Raw genomic sequence first — 17001 nt, 5'->3', positions numbered from 1 at the left:
GTGGTGATGTGTTCGGTGTAGTGGAGGTGTTGTAGTTGTGATGTGTTTGGTGTAGTGGAGGTGTTGTATTGGTGATGTGTTCGGTGTAGTGGTGATGTGTTTGGTGTAGTGGAGGTGTTGTAGTGGTGATGTGTTTGGTGTAGTGGAGGTGTTGTAGTGGTGATGTGTTTGGTGTAGTGGTGGTGTTGCAGTGGTGATGTGTTCGGTGTAGTGGAGGTGTTGTAGTGGTGATGTGTTTGGTGTAGTGGAGGTGTTGTAGTGGTGATGTGTTTGGTGTAGTGGAGGTGTTGCAGTGGTGATGTGTTTGGTGTAGTGGAGGTGTTGTATTGGTGATGTTCGGTGTAGTGGTGATGTGTTCGGTGTAGTGGTGGTGTTGCAGTGGTGATGTGTTTGGTGTAGTGGAGGTGTTGTAGTGGTGATGTGTTTGGTGTAGTGGAGGTGTTGTAGTGGTGATGTGTTTGGTGTAGTGGAGGTGTTGCAGTGGTGATGTGTTTGGTGTAGTGGTAATGTTGCAGTGGTGATGTGTTCGGTGTAGTGGAGGTGTTGTAGTTGTGATGTGTTTGGTGTAGTGGAGGTGTTGTATTGGTGATGTGTTCGGTGTAGTGGTGATGTGTTTGGTGTAGTGGAGGTGTTGTAGTGGTGATGTGTTTGGTGTAGTGGTGGTGTTGCAGTGGTGATGTGTTCGGTGTAGTGGTGGTGTTGCAGTGGTGATGTGTTTGGTGTAGTGGTGGTGTTGTAGTGGTGATGTGTTCGGTGTAGTGGTGGTGTTGCAGTGGTGATGTGTTTGGTGTAGTGGAGGTTTTGTATTGGTGATGTGTTTGGTGTAGTGGAGGTTTTGTATTGGTGATGTGTTTGGTGTAGTGGAGGTGTTGTATTGGTGATGTTCGGTGTAGTGGTGATGTGTTTGGTGTAGTGGAGGTGTTGTAGTGGTGATGTGTTTGGTGTAGTGGTGGTGTTGCAGTGGTGATGTGTTCGGTGTAGTGGTGGTGTTGTAGTGGTGATGTGTTCGGTGTAGTGGAGGTGTTGTAGTGGTGATGTGTTTGGTGTAGTGGTGGTGTTGCAGTGGTGATGTGTTCGGTGTAGTGGTGGTGTTGCAGTGGTGATGTGTTCGGTGTAGTGGTGGTGTTGCAGTGGTGATGTGTTCGGTGTAGTGGAGGTGTTGTAGTGGTGATGTGTTTGGTGTAGTGGTGGTGTTGCAGTGGTGATGTGTTCGGTGTAGTGGTGGTGTTGCAGTGGTGATGTGTTCGGTGTAGTGGAGGTGTTGTAGTTGTGCTGAGTTCAGTGTAGTGTGTTGGTTCTGTAGCTGAGGATTAGCAGGTAGTGTTCTCTGGTGTCAGGCCTCATCTGTGTCTTCATTAGTACTTGGCTCGGAGTTCCCAGTCATCAGCCCTTTATTTGAACTCTTCAAGTTCATCTCGTGGAGCAGTAATGCGGAGAGGCGTCATATTAACCCTTTCTGCTCGGTGTTACATGACCATTATGTCTGTTCCTTCGCCAGGTTGAGCGCTGTCAGCTGTGGGGAGTTTGATATCCTGGAAACTGATGAGAAGGAGAACAGGAATAAGGAGGAATCTCGCTTTGAGAGGACCCTGAGTTTTATCAGGAAGATTTCAGGAGGGAAAAATAAGGTAGGAAAAATCATGTGACCCCAGCAACTGTATGTAATGTGGTGTAGGGGGTCGTGCTGGTCTGCTGTTCTGACATTTACACACTAACACTCAGCGTACATGATGATGATGATGACACTTGGGGTACAGGATGATGACACTTGGGGTACATGATGATAGCACTTGGGGTACAGGATGATGACACTTGGGGTACAGGATGATGACACTTGGGGTACAGGATGATAACACTCGGGGTACAGGACGAAGACACTCGGGGTACAGGACGATGACACTCGGGGTACAGGATGATGACACTTGGGGTACATGATGATAGCACTTGGGGTACATGATGATGACACTTGGGGTACATGATGATAACACTTGGGGTACAGGACGATGACACTCGGGGTACAGGACGATGACACTTGGGGTACAGGACGAAGACACTTGGGGTACAGGACGGTAACACTTGGGGTACAGGATGATGACACTTGAGGTACATAATGATAATACTTGGGGTACAGGATGATGACACTTGGGGTACAGGACGATAACACTTGGGGTACAGGATGATGACACTTGGGGTACAGGATGATGACACTTGGGGTACAGGATGATGACACTTGGGGTACAGGATGATAACACTTGAGGTACATGATGATAACACTCGGGGTACAGGATGATGAGACTTGGGGTACAGGATGATGAGACTTGGGGTACAGGATGGTAACACTTGGGGTACAGGATGATAACACTTGGGGTACAGGATGATAACACTTGGGGTACAGGATGATGACACTTGGGGTACAGGATGATAACACTCGGGGTACAGGATGATAACACTCGGGGTACAGGATGATGACACTTGGGGTACATGATGATAACACTTGGGGTACATGATGATAATACTTGGGGTACAGGATGATGACACTTGGGGTACAGGACGATAACACTTGGGGTACAGGATGATGACACTTGGGGTACAGGATGATGACACTTGGGGTACAGGATGATAACACTTGGGGTACAGGATGATAACACTTGGGGTACAGGATGATAACACTCGGGGTACAGGATGATGAGACTTGGGGTACAGGATGATGAGACTTGGGGTACAGGATGATGAGACTTGGGGTACAGGATGATGAGACTTGGGGTACAGGATGATGAGACTTGGGGTACAGGATGATGAGACTTGGGGTACAGGATGATAACACTTGGGGTACAGGATGATAACACTTGGGGTACAGGATGATGACACTTGGGGTACAGGATGATGACACTTTGGTCCCTGCTCATTGGGGTGGGAGGTATGGGGGTGCTCTAACTGATCTGGGCACTGGGTGTACATTATTCCCCTGTTGTCCCGGATACCATGTACAGTAGGTAAGGCTCCGGATGCAGGGTTTGGGCACAGGAGGCGGCTGTGAGGGGGTTCGGTCTGGCGTATATGGGATCCCACCCTTCTTTCCTTTCAGCAGGATTGAGGGAGAGTTGCATCAGCCGCTACACAGAGATGTGGCATTTCCTGCCAGAGTAGAATTGCGGCTGAGAGACTCATGTGTCCGGCCTATGGCTGCCGAGTGACCTGCGCTGGGAGTTCAGGACCTTTGGGGGCTACATACATTATACTGTGGAGGGGGCACTGACCGGGAAGTAATCCCATCACCGCTGAGGCCGAGAACACCTCGTTTACCATCCATAGGATTTAGTGAGAATGTTCTGCAGAGGTCAGTATTGTAATAGTCTGCAGAATACACTCATCAACATTGAAATAGCATCACTAGGAAGGACGAGACGTAAGATTATACCAATCGGGGGAGAAGCCATGATCTGCAAATGATGACATTTTCAAGCACCTAGCGCCAATCTGTTACATTCAGGAGGAGCTTCAATGGTATAAAAGCTTGAAAACCACGTAAATCCTCAGAAATCGATCAGGTCAGCGCAGTATGATTGTGCGTTGCCTCCAGATTGCTGACGTCCCAGTTATCACCATTATCTCATATTGAGAGAGGCAACTCCTCCAACTAAGGCCTTGGTTTATCACTTCGGTAGATCGCAACGGGCAAAGACCAAGAGGTCCGCGATGTTCAACATTGTGTGTCCCAGTACGAGATGGAATAACAACAAGAGGTGTACAGAGGAGACCTTCTGCACGGATGGATCTGTCATGTCCCAGTACGGGATATAGTCCTGTCAGGTTGAGTCCCTCTGTGTCCTAGGGGCCCTCCTGCAGTGTCTCCCCCATAGTAATATATATATTATGTATAGTGTTATGTATAAAGGACCTTTAAGTTAGTCACGTGATAATGTGTTCACATGATGTGTTTGTTACCCAGGGAGCACCAGCTAACCAGGTGACCTGCAGCTTGACCTATGGGCTTCTGGCTCCGCCCCCCTTTATAAGAGGGGCAGCCATTACAATCTCTCTCTTAGATCCTGAGGCACAGTAAAGACATCTCAGAGCCAGTGTCCAGCACATCTGGAGGCCTCAAGCCTAACCTACAGCCACATGTCAGTAAGTCAAGTCATCTCTGTCTGCTGTCACTACCTACAGTCAAGTCTATAGTCAAGTCTATTATAGTCAGTGTGGTTGTGCCAAAGTCTGTCAAAGTCACTACAAGTCCCAGCAAGCTGCGAGGTCCCCTGTGTTACTGGTCACCTGTCTGGGATCCTGGCCTAGCTGTAAAGACTGTACCATCCGTCTACCTCAGTAAAGCTATCATTAACCCTGACTTGGTCTTGGACTATTATTACCCTGCCTAACCTAAGGATAGCGGTACTACCGTTCAGGTGGTTACCGGGAAAACCGCCCTGGCTTCACGAGCATTTAGGAGTTAATAACAACTGCCCCTGGGCTATAACATCTGCCCCATACACCTCACATTCACACGCCAAGACACCACAGATCATCAGATTAGAACAGTGTTTGCCAACCAGGGTGACTCCAGTTGTGGCAAAACTACAGCTCCCAGCATGGCTCAGACAGCCTTCGGCTGTCCGGGCATGCTGGGAGTTGTAGTTTTACAACAACTGGAGGCACCCTGGTTGGGAAACACTGGATTATAAAAATGGCACATAGTGATCCATTGTGTACTGTGGGACAGGGTCTACACAAACCAGCAGAAGGCTCTTGCACAACATTGGGCTACGAGCCATACGTCCAGCTTCAGATGTTCACTGACCTCACACCACCCATCTCAAAGTCTGTCATGGTAGAACAAAGGTCGGTCCCCTTCAGCGATGGGTCACGCTTTTGTCTCGGACACAATGATAGCCAGAGATTGGTTTGGAGACCGTGTGAAGAACACTATGAAGAGGCCTTCACTAAGGAGAATCACACCAGTCCTAGTCCTGGGATTACAGTGTGGGGTGGACAACAACATGAAAAGGCCTTCACGAGGGAAAAACCACACCAGTCCTAGTCCTGGAATTATACAACACCATGAAGTGGCCTTCACAAGGGAACGTCACACCAGTCCTAGTCCTGGGATTATACAACACCATGAAGAAGCCTTCACAAGGGAACGTCACACCAGTCCTAGTCCAGGGATTACAGTGTCGGGTGGACAACACCATGAAGAGGCCTTCACGAGGAAAAGTCACACCAGTCCTAGTGCTTGGATTACGGTGTGGGGTGGACAACACCATGAAGAGGCCTTCACAAAGGAATGTCACACGGTCCTAGTCCAGGGATTATAGTGTGGGGTGGACAACAGTATGAAGAGGCCTTCACAAGGAAAAATCACACCAGTCCTAGTCCTGGCATTATGGTGTGGGGTGGAAAACACCATGAAGAGGCCTTCACGAGGAAACATCACACCAGTCCTAGCCTGGGATTATACAACACCTTGAAGAGTCCTTCACAAAGAAAATTCACACCAGTCCTTGTCCTGGAATTACAGTGTAGGGTGGACAACACCATGAAGAGTCCTTCACAAGGAAACATCACACCAGTCCTAGTCCTGGGATTATACAACACCATGAAGAGGCCTTCATGAAGGAACATCACACCAGTCCTTGTCCTGGGATTATACAACACTATAAAGAGGCCTTCACAAGGGAATGTCACACGGTCCTAGTCCTGGGATTATGGTGTGGGGTGGGCAACACCATGAAGAGGCCTTCACAAGGGAACATTACACCAGTCCTAGTCACGGTGGTGTGGGGTGACATCATGTATGGTCCTTGTCCTGGGATTATGGTGTGGGGTGACATCATGTATGGTCCTAATCCATCTCAGGAACTGTCCAGAGTAAGAGCAAATCCCCATAGCAAACCTCTCCTGCTCTGGACAGTTCCTGACATGGACAGAGGTGTCAGCAGAGAGCACTGTGGTCAGACAGAAAATAAATTTAAAAAAAAACTTCCTCTGTAGTATACAGCATCTGATAAGTACTGAAAGGATTAAGATTTTTAAATATAATTAATTTATACATCTGTTTAACTTTCTGGCACCAGTTGGTTTAAAAAAAAATGTTTTCTAGTTGAGTACCCCTTTAATGATTGACACCCGGCCCCTCACCCCTCCCTGGTCTCCCCATCTTCTATCTCCTGAGCACAGTCACAGGCCGGAGGAAGCAGATCGGGGGGACACAGGACATGAGCAGCTTCCTGCACCATGACAGACTGAGAAAAAGCCGTCACCCCCGCCGTGACATATCGCTGATAACGCGCACATCCTCCCGCTGCCTCCAATTATAAACTATTTTCCAGCATTACCGAGCTGTGTATCTAAGCCAATACTGTTATACTGTTAGCCTGTCTTGTATGATACTATCCCCTTAGCTGTTGTATTTAACCCTTTCATGTGTGGTACGGTCTGCTCTGCATCAGCTCCTATTACCCCCTCCCCCAGCTGCTTACCCTGCACTTTCCATTACAATAGAGCTTCTCCTCCTTCTGTACCTGACACCTTCCCTGTGAGCGGCTGACACATCACTAGGGGGGCACAGTGAGATGGGGGAGCACATAATAGGGGGGGCAGAGTGAGATGGGGGAGCATATAATAGGGGGGGCAGAGTGAGATGGGGGAGCATATAATGGGGGGGCAGAGTATAAGGGGAGGCACACAGTATGATGGGGGAGCATATAATGGGGGGAAGATTAAGGGGAGGCGCACAGTATGATGGGGGGGCACAGTGAGATGGGGGAGCATATAATGAGGGGCAGAGTATAAGGGGAGGAGCACAGTATGATGGGGGGTGCAGTGAGATGGGGAGCATATAATGGGGGGGCACAGTGAGATGGGGAGCATATAATGGGGGGCAGAGTATAAGGGGAGGCGCACAGTATGATGGGGGGTGCAGTGAGATGGGGAGCATATAATGGGGGGGCACAGTGAGATGGGGAGCATATAATGGGGGGCACAGTGAGATGGGGAGCATATAATGGGGGGCACAGTGAGATGGGGAGCATATCATGGGGGGGCAGAGTATAAGGGGAGGAAAACAGTATGATAGGGAGAACAGTATGATGGGGGGGCATAGTATGGGAGGCAGAGTCAAAGGGAGGAGAACAGTATGGGGGGGCACAGTGAGATGAGGGAGCATAGTATGGGGGGGCAGAGTATAAGGGGAGGCGTACAGTATGATAGGGGAGAACAATATGATGGGTGGGCAAAGTGAGATGGGGGGCAGAGTAAAGGGGAGGAGAACAGTATGGGGGGGCACAGTGAGATGAGGGAGCATAGTATGGGGGGGGCAGAGTATAAGGGGAGGCGTACAGTATGATAGGGGAGAACAATATGATGGGTGGGCAAAGTGAGATGGGGGGCAGAGTAAAGGGGAGGAGAACAGTATGGGGGGCAACAGTATGAAGGGGGAGCACATTATGGGTGGGGCACAGTATAAGGGGAGGGGGGGGTGGCCTCATGTAAGGCTTGTATCACCTTTTTTTCTGCATTAACAGATTGCTGACGCATTTCACAGCTTTATTCCCCGACAGATATGACACCAACGCATTCCGCAGCTTTACTATCCGTCATTTATATTCAGACCTGTCCCTCAGATATTTATATGTGATGAATCCTGTTTTTTTTTTTTTTTGGTGTATTTTTGGGCTTTACTATCTGTTATGTATACAACACCAATATATTCCTCAGCGTATAATCCCTTCTGTGTATCAGATGCATTTCATGCCTTTATTGGTTCTATATGGCAGACGTGTTTGCATTTTGCGGCTGTACTATCAGTTTTATACTGCAGACACGTTTCATGGTATTTTCAGTTCTAAACGCAGTATCTCATGTATGTATTTCCTGGCTTTACTAGAGGTAATAATACATTACAGACGCATTTCATGGCTTTATCAGTTCTATGTCGTAGATGTGTTTCAAGGCTTTACAGGTTCTATCTCTCTGGTGCATTTCCAGTCTTATATTATTTATATCTTATATCCTGTGTGCGCTGCAGTGTGTTAACCTGGCAAGCGCTTGCTCCCGCCGCCTGCCTCCTCAGTGCTCCTGCGCAGTGCTAGAGGCAGAGAGCGCGCTCGCTCCCGCCGCTTGCCTCCTCAGTGGGCCTGCGCAGTGCTAGAGGTAGAGAGCAAGCTCTCTGCCTCTAGCACTGCGCAGCCGCACTGAGGAGGCAGGCGGCGGGAGCGAGCGCTTGCCAGGATAACACGCTGTGGCACACACAGGGTATAAGCTAAGATGCGCATGCGCTAAGACCTGTGTGTCAATCACACAGCGGTCCCAGCGCTGACGTACAGGGGATAGGCGTGTCAGCGGCGGGGCATAGCAAACCTTGCACCACGCCTATCTGACTGTGTGTGGCTGCTGTCAAAAAAGTTTTTTGGTGTCATAAAAAGCAGAGAGAACTAAGGTAAAAACAACACTACTGTAGACACAATCTGCAGACAGTATAAAGGCCGTGTGTAGGTTATATGGCCCCAAGTCCATGACAGTTGCGCTTTAACCATCGGTTCTTTGTTACATGTTTCAAGGCTTTACTGGTTCTAGATTATAGACATTTCATCGCTTGATAATAAGTTTTAGACGCATTTCATGACTTTGAGTGCTGTGTCACAAACATATGTCGTGGCTTTGTGGATTCTAAATCACCGACAAATTTGATGCCTTTATAACCACTTCTAAATGGCAAACGCATTTCAGAGCCTAATGCATTTCATGACATTATCAGTTTGTTGTCTCAGACACATTTCATGGCTTTAGCATCCGTTCTCTATCGCACACAGACTTGCAGTCATATTTCCTGGCTTTGTTGGTTCTAGATCACCGACAAATTTGATGCCTTTATAACCACTTTTTAATTTCAGACGCGTTTCATGACTATCAGCTGTATGTCACTGACGCATTTCATGGCTTTATTATCTATTCTCTATTCCACAGACTTGCAGTCCTATTTAATGTCCTTGTTGATTCTGTATCACCAATGAATTTAAAGGGGTACTCCGCTGCTCAGTGTTTGGAACAAACTGAGAAAATCCAAAGAGATTGAATGGAGCAGGTGTCGTGCATGTGGGACCCGCTCGATTTATTCGGGGCTCTAATATTTTGGCATTGTGGAGATCGCACCCCCATCGATCTACAAGTTTTCCCCTATTGATAAGTTATAACTTGATAAAATGATAATACCCCTTTAAGCCGGCCTTAATGGGGTACTCCACTGCCCCAGCATTTGGAACATTTTGTTCTGAATGCTGGGTGCGGGCTGCGGTGGTCGTGACGTCATGGCCATGCCCCTCTTGATATCACGCCATGCCCCCTCAATGCAAGTTTATGGGAGGGGGCGTGACGGCTGTCACACCCCCTCCCATAGACTTGCATTGAGGGGGTGAGGCGTGACATCATGAGGGGGCAGGGCTATGATGCCACGAGCTCTCGGCCACAGCGTTCTGAACAGTTTGTTCCAAACGCTGAGCCGCGGAGTACCCCTTTAATGCCTTTATAACCACTTCTACATGTCAGACGCGTTTCATGACTCAGCTTTATGTCACAGACACATGCCGTGGCTTTATTATCCATTCTTTATTCCACAGACTTGCAGTCCTATTTAATGTCTTTGTTGATTCTATATCCCCTATAAATTTAACGCCTTTATAACCACTTCTATATGTCAGACGCATTTCATGACTATTGGCTTTGACTAAATTATCAGGTTCTCTATCGCAGATAGACTTGCAGTCGTATTAGTCATGTCTTTTTGTTACCCGTTGTATATTGCAGATATTTTCTATATTGCGGACATATTTCACAGCCTTGCCGTTATGCATATATGTACATCCACCAACCTCACTATTGGTTCTGTAGCAGACGCATTTCGCAGCTATGCCATCCTTTGTGTAGTTATCGGATTATAAAGCTGTGAAGTGCGTTGTTGATGTATAAATAACCGCGCCATGGCTGCCCTCAGACGTCCTGTAACCTCTCTCTATTTGCTGTTTCCTGTATTTCAGCTTCCAGGTATTTTTGGGCCCGGGGGGGGGGTTTCTGTTTATGACCCTCTCCCTGGACTCTGTTTCCTCCATTACTCTGCGTTTCTCGGTCCCCCTCCCCCCCATCTACCTGTTCCCACATAGTTTGGTTGCTATGGAAGTTTCAGGATAATGTGTTTTTCCGCTGCTAGACTAGGGAGAGGTGGGCAGGGGGTGATGTGCGGGGCATGTGGGGGGGGGGGGTGAGGTGGATGTAATGGGGGAGGGGTAATAAAGAGGGGGCGGGGAGGCCTGAGGATTGGGTAGTTCGATTAGGTTATATTCGATGGGGGTATATTTTGTCATATAGTGGAGGTGTGGTAGGTTTCGGGAATGCAGAGGAACTTAATAAGTGCACAGAAGGAAATAGATGGTTGGGTGGGAGGGGCAGATTTGGTAGGGGCATCTACATGTAGGTTTGGGAAAGTAATACTGCTCTGGAGTAGATCATTTAGGGCTTATTGAGGGGAGGATATCAAACGGGGAACATTTTATGGGGGTCATGTGGTATATCTAGAAGGTATAGATGAGGTGACTGTAGGGGCAGAGGAGGTTTGATGGGGGTCATGTGGTATATCTACAAGGTATAGATGAGGTGACTGTAGGGGCAGAGGAGGTTTGGGTGGTTGATTTTGGCAGGGGTGGGGGTATGGTTGTGGTGAGATAGGAAGGAAGTAAAGGGAGGTACTGGTATACTCTATAACAGTGCTTCCCAACCAGGGTGCCTCCAGCTTTTGCAAAACTACAACTCCCAGCATGCCCGGACAGCCGTTGGCTGTCCGGGCATGCTGGGAGATGTAGTTTTCAAACAGAGAAAGATACCCTGGTTGGGAAACACTGCTCTATAATATGAGAGTATAAATATTTCTGATGTTTAGAGTGCAAGCTCTTGGGGTCTAAAGGCACTGGGAATAGAAGCAAGTGAGCCAGGATCCTCAGTGTAATGTGCCCCAGTGCTGGCACTGCAGAGCTGTGTGTGCTGCGCTCGGCTCAGCTATGCAGGGTGTGGGTGGAGGGACGTTTCTTCATACTCTATAATTAGCTGCAGTTCTGTGATGTCATGTTGTGTGAGCTGCCAGAATACAGGGGTTCTGGTGTGTTAGCGCCCCCCACTGTGTCTGTCCAAACCTAGGAACACCACCCCACCCAGGAATTAACCCAGTGACCCAGACACCAGGCAGACAAGAGCCTGCCTGACCTAATGGGGCCCCAACCAGACTATCATGTGATGGGAGCGTGTGCTTCTCCCTCCTCTCTGATGGAGATCAGCTTCTTATGTCATCATGTCTGATGGAGGACAGCCTCTCGTGTCATCCTCTCTGATGGAGGTCAGCCTCTTGTGTCATCCTCTCTGATGGAGGACAGCCTCTCGTGTCATCCTCTCTGATGGAGGTCAGCCTCTCTGATGGAGGTCAGCCTCTTGTGTCATTCTCTCTGATGGAGGTCAGCCTCTCATGTCATCCTCTCTGATGGAGGTCAGCCTCTCTGATGGAGGACAGCCTCTCGTGTCATCCTCTCTGATGGAGGTCAGCCTCTTGTGTCATCCTCTCTGATGGAGGACAGCCTCTCGTGTCATCCTCTCTGATGGAGGTCAGCCTCTCTGATGGAGGTCAGCCTCTTGTGTCATTCTCTCTGATGGAGGTCAGCCTCTAATGTCATCCTCTCTGATGGAGGACAGCCTCTTGTGTCATCCTCTCTGATGGAGGACAGCCTCTTGTGTCATCCTCTCTGATGGAGGTCAACCTCTCGTGTCATCCTCTCTGATGGAGGTCAGCCTCTCGTGTCATCCTCTCTGATGGAGGTCAACCTCTCGTGTCATCCTCTCTGATGGAGGACAGCCTCTCGTGTCATCCTATCTGATGGAGGACAGCCTCTCGTGTCATCCTCTCTGATGGAGGTCAACCTCTCGTGTCATCCTCTCTGATGGAGGAAAGCCTCTCGTGTCATCCTCTCTGATGGAGGTCAGCCTCTCGTGTCATCCTCTCTGATGGAGGTCAGCCTCTTGTGTCATCCTCTCTGATGAAGGTCAGCCTCTCGTGTCATCCTCTCTAATGTAGGAAAACCTCTTGGGTAATCCTCTTTAATGGAGGTCAGCCTCTCGTGTCATACTCACAGATGGAGGTCAGCTTCTTATGTCATCCTTTCTGATGGAGGTCAGCCTCTCGTGTCATCCTCTCTGATGGAGGTCAGCCTCTTGTGTCATCCTTTCTGATGGAGGTTAGCTTCTTATGTCATCCTCCCTGATGGAGATCAGCTTCTGAGGTCATCCTTTCTGATGGAGGTCAGGCTCATGCCATCCTCTCTGATAGAGGTCAGCTTCTCGTGTCATCCTCTCTGATGGAGGACCGCCTCTCGGGTCATCCTCTCTGATGGAGGTCAGCTTTTTATGTCATCCTCTCTGATGGGATGGAGGTCAGCTTCTCGTGTCATCCTCTGTGATGGAGGTCAGCTTCTCGTGTCATCCTCTCTGATGGAGGTCAGTCGCTCGTGTCATCCTCATTGATGGAGGTCAGCCTCTCGTGTCATCCTCTCTGATGGAGGTCAGCTTCTTATGTCATCTTCTCTGATGGAGGACAGCCTCTCTGATGGAGGTCAGCCCCTCGTGTCATCCTCTCTGATGGAGGTCAGCCTCTCGTGTCATCCTCTCTGATGGAGGTCAGCCTCTTGTGTCATCTCTGATGAAGGTCAGCCTCTCGTGTCATTCTCTCTAATGTAGGAAAACCTCTTGGGTAATCCTCTTTAATGGAGGTCAGCCTCTTGTGTCATACTCACTGATGGAGGACAGCCTCTCATGTCATCCTCTCTGAAGGAGGTCAGCTTCTCTCGGCTATCTTCTGTTCCATGATGGAGGCTAGGATTCTGTGTCCTGTTCCTTGATGGACAGCGACCTTCTTTGTCCTGTTCTCTAAAAGAGGCTGGCCTCTCGTCTACTGTCCTCTGATGGAGGCCGGCTTTTCTCTTCCTGTTCTCTGATGGAGGTCAACCTCCCTTGTGTTTTGTTTTCTGGTGGAGGCCAGCCTTTTGTCTCATGTTCTCTGATGGAGGCCAGTGTCTCATCTCTTGTTCTCTGATGGAGGCCAGTCTCTCTTCTCCTGAGCTCTGAGGGAGGCTGGCCTCTTGTTCTCTTCTGTGATGCAGGTTAACATCTCATTTCCTCATCTATAATAAAGGCTCTCCTCTCCCTGTTCTTTAATGTAGGCCAGCCTTTTCTGTGAGGGAGGCTGGCCTCTCATTTCCTATTCTATAGAGGCCGACTTCTTCAGTCTCCTCTAACGAAGGCCAGCCTTTCTCCTCCTGTTATCTGAAGGAGGCCAACTTATTGTCTCCTGTTCTCTGATGGAGGCCAGCCTCTCAGCTTGTTCTTTAATGGAGGCCAGCCTCTCAGCTTGTTCTCTGATAGAGGCCAGCTTCTTGTTTGCTGTTCTCTGGCGGAGGCTCCTCATCCACTGTTTCTCTCCTCTTCCACTGTTTCCAGCCTGGTGCCCCCTTTAAACTTTGGTTGACCTATATTATCATCTCTACGGGTGGGTCGCTGCCAGCTACACAAACTCAAGTGGTGATAAGAATATGGCTCCCATGGGAGAGGGGGCCCCAGTTCCCACAACATCTCCTGTATCAAGTATCTCCTTGCCTGGCGCCCCTGTCCCGTTAACCCCTATCTCCTCATGGGACCATTGATAATCCTTTGGTCAATATTTTCCCCAAAGGTGGTGGGCGACCAGTGACACGTGCAGGAGGCCTCCATCTTTCCTGTGCCTCACTGTCTATACGCAAACAGAGTTATATTATAGAGCTGCCCTTCTCACTGTCGTCACAATGTGTCAGCACTTGATTTTACGTCTTTTTATGATTGCTGTAAACACGGTGGCAGCTCAAGGACTCTGTGTCTCCTCAGGTCACATTCACGGAGGTCACTATATACCTGACCACACCTCAGATGCCCTGACGTAAATTGTTTTTCCCGCAGCTGTTGTCATAATAAATTTCACTGTTTAAAGGGGTCCCCCACCTACAATATGGTGAATGTGACAGCGAAGAGCTATATTTATGCCCCTCCTCAGAGTAACTGGTTAATAGGGAGAAGCTTCCCAGTTGTCAGGCAGTGAATCCATAGGAACCAGTCGCTGAATTTGGGAGCATTGTATTACTACTACACCTAAACACACACAGGATGCTAATATACTTCTCATATCTGAGGGTCTGTTACATTTGCATCCAGTTTAGCTAATCCTCTGTAATCGCAGACTTTCTAAACTGGATGTAGCTGTAACAGACCCTCAGCTGGAAGATCTGTACAGGTTTCAAGCCTCTGCATGTAAATAAAGTTCCCATTCACTGACAGCAAGCAGGAATGAAAACACGAAGTCTGTTAGAAAGTTGTGTAACTTGTCCTATTGATTTAGCAAATCAAGGAGTGACTGAAAGAACAGGACTAGTGTAGGTGCCTGGATGATAAAATGCAGGAGAACAGCAGGTAAAATAACCAGGTGAATTTATTCGTCAAAGATGCAACGCGTTTCGCTGCGCAAGTGCGTTGCATCTTTGCCGAATAAATGTCCTTGTCCTACTGATTGAGCAAACCAAGGAATGACCGAAAGAACAGGACTAGTGTAGGTGCCTGGATGATAAAATGCAGGATAGCAGTAGGTAAAATAACCAGGTGAATTTATTCGGCAAATAAATTCACCTGGTTATTTTACCTGCTGCTCTCCTCGTGCCTCGTTACCCGTCCACTGACGCTGCTGTTATTACTATATAAGACCCTGATACGGTTCTGCCAGCTCAGAGGAGGACTGTAAACATGTCACTGTGAATGCCATCCGGCCCGTCACCCCGCAGGTTCAGTGCGACACAAGGCCGCTCACGGCTCTCCGCAGATCTTCTGCGCTCTTCTTGTGTCTCTGTCATCTCAACGTGAGCTCGGCTGTCACCCGGAGATTATAGGCTGAGCCTGGAATAATAACGGTGCTCAGTGCGTACCACAAGATCACACGTGACTGTATCATACATGATGGGATTAGATACAGCAGACAGTATCGCACATGATACACAGGATTAGATACACAGACTCAGCAGACAGTATTGCGCAGGAAATGTTCAGATACAGCGACTTTGTAGGCAAAATCACATATGCTTAGAATTAGATGGGATTAGATACATAGCTCAGCAGAGAGCATCACACATGATAGTATTAGATATGTAGCTAAACAGACTGTTTTACACATGCTAGGATTAGATATGCAGCACAGTATCACACATGATGGGCTAAAATTTGGCAGCTCAGCAGACCTGTGTTACATGTGCTAAGAGTACATACATCAAACTGTATTGCATTTGGTAAGCTTAGATACATCAGTTAGAATCGTACATAATAGGCTCAGATACAGCAGCTTGGCACCGTATCACACATAAAATGCTTAGACACATCAGTACAGTAGACAGTATGACACATGGTACCATTAGATACTCCAGTAAGTATCATACATGACAGGCTTAGATACCCAGCTCAGCAGACAGTATTGCACATGACAGGCTTAGATACCTGGTTTAGCTGTATCCCTCAGTGTCAAGTTTGTTAATATTCAGATTCAGTCTCAGGTGAGGACCTGTCTGGTCGGATCTGGTGGCAGCAGGTGACGTGCGGGTGCGTTGTGACCTACAGGAATTAGGATAACAAATCACACAGAGTAGAGGAGGCAGGTGAGGAAAGGGCGTACAATGCTTACTGGAGAAAAAGATATATTAGTGCTGGATATAGCTGCCCACTAGAAAAACTAAAGATGCCAGCATGACCAGTCCTAGTGCCCCAGTGCATGCACTACAGGTCTCAGCATCTCCTGACAGGTTCTGCTGTAGCAGTCACACCAGTATTATAAATTGCGCTTGGCAGGTTGGCGCATTTCAGATTTTACATTTAGCGCCCAGGAGCTTCAGGTTACTACACCTGTGGTTTGCTGGGACTTGTAGTTCCAGGGCTCATAGTTGATCTCTTTGATGATTTGTGATATAAATAGTGCAGGATTGGGTGGTCGCTGAAATGTGATTGGTTTTGTGAATGTCAGCAGTATACACAGCGCTATACATTCACACGGACATCACTGGGAGAGTGACGCACACTGCAGGCCCGGAATATTTGTATACGTAACATCAGGAAGAAACCACTATGGTGCCCTAAGAGTTTAATCACTTTAAAGGGGTACTCCACTGCTCAGCGTTTGGAACAAACTGTTTCGAACACTGGAGCCGGGAGCTCGTGATGTCATAGCCCCGCCCCCTCATGAGGTCACACCCCATCCCCTCAATGCAAGTCTATGGGAGGGGGCGTGACAGCTATGACATCACTCCACTGGAAAAAAAAATGTTTTAAATCAACTGGTGCCAGAAAGTTAAACAAATTTGTAAATTACTTCTATAAAAAGAATACCTTAATCCTTGCAGTACTTATCAGCTGTTGTTATGCTCCACAAGAAGTTCTTTTCTTTTTGAATTTCCTTTCTGCCTGACCACTGTGCTCTCTGCTGACACTTCTGTCCATTTTAGGAACTGTCCAGAGTAGGACCAAATCCCCATAGAAAACCTCTTCTGCTCTGGACAGTTCCTAAAAGGGACAGAGGTGTCAGCAGAGAGCACTGTGATCAGGCAGAAAGGAAATTCAAAAAGAAAAGAACTTCCTGTGGAATATAACAGCAGCTGATAAGTACTGGAAGGATTAAGATTTTTTTTAATAGAAGTAATTTGCAAATCTGTTTAACTTTCTGGCACCAGCTTAAAGGGGTATTATCATTTTATCAAGTTATAACCTATCAATAGGAGGAGATAACTTGTAGATCCATGGGGGTGCGATCTTCACAATGCCAAAATATTAGAGCCCCGAATAAATCGAGCGGGTCCCACATGCACGACACCTGCTCCATTTAATCTCTTTGGGTTTTCTTAATTTTGCAAAATGCAACAT

The 17001-nt window shown here is 48.1% G+C and overlaps 1 protein-coding gene and 1 long non-coding RNA gene across 5 annotated transcripts in view; one reads left to right on the top strand and one right to left on the bottom strand.

Annotated features, from left to right (window-relative positions):
- ARHGEF2 (Rho/Rac guanine nucleotide exchange factor 2) overlaps positions 1-17001 on the top strand; it is a 157062-nt gene that overhangs the window by 86463 nt on the left and 53598 nt on the right. For 3 of the 4 annotated variants that reach the window (XM_056546930.1, XM_056546928.1, XM_056546929.1), the window contains exon 7: positions 1499-1628. In XM_056546930.1, coding sequence (XP_056402905.1) covers positions 1499-1628 — 130 coding nt within the window. Of the gene's footprint in view, positions 1-1498; positions 1629-10013; positions 10036-17001 lie in introns of those variants that run through there. The other variant, XM_056546933.1, reaches the window with a different exon arrangement.
- Positions 1199-17001, bottom strand: part of LOC130295803 (uncharacterized) — a 73921-nt gene continuing 58118 nt past the window's right edge. Inside the window, exons 2-3 of the long non-coding RNA XR_008848997.1 lie at positions 15589-15702; positions 1199-1539 (exon numbers count right to left, since the gene is read on the bottom strand). This is a non-coding gene — a long non-coding RNA (uncharacterized LOC130295803). The remainder of the gene's footprint in view (positions 1540-15588; positions 15703-17001) is intronic.

This window comes from Hyla sarda, chromosome 11, assembly GCF_029499605.1.
Source record: "Hyla sarda isolate aHylSar1 chromosome 11, aHylSar1.hap1, whole genome shotgun sequence".
In the NCBI taxonomy this organism is placed as follows: domain Eukaryota; kingdom Metazoa; phylum Chordata; class Amphibia; order Anura; family Hylidae; genus Hyla; species Hyla sarda.
Note: the sequence above shows the minus strand (reverse complement) of the source record. Positions and strands in the feature narration are given on the sequence as shown.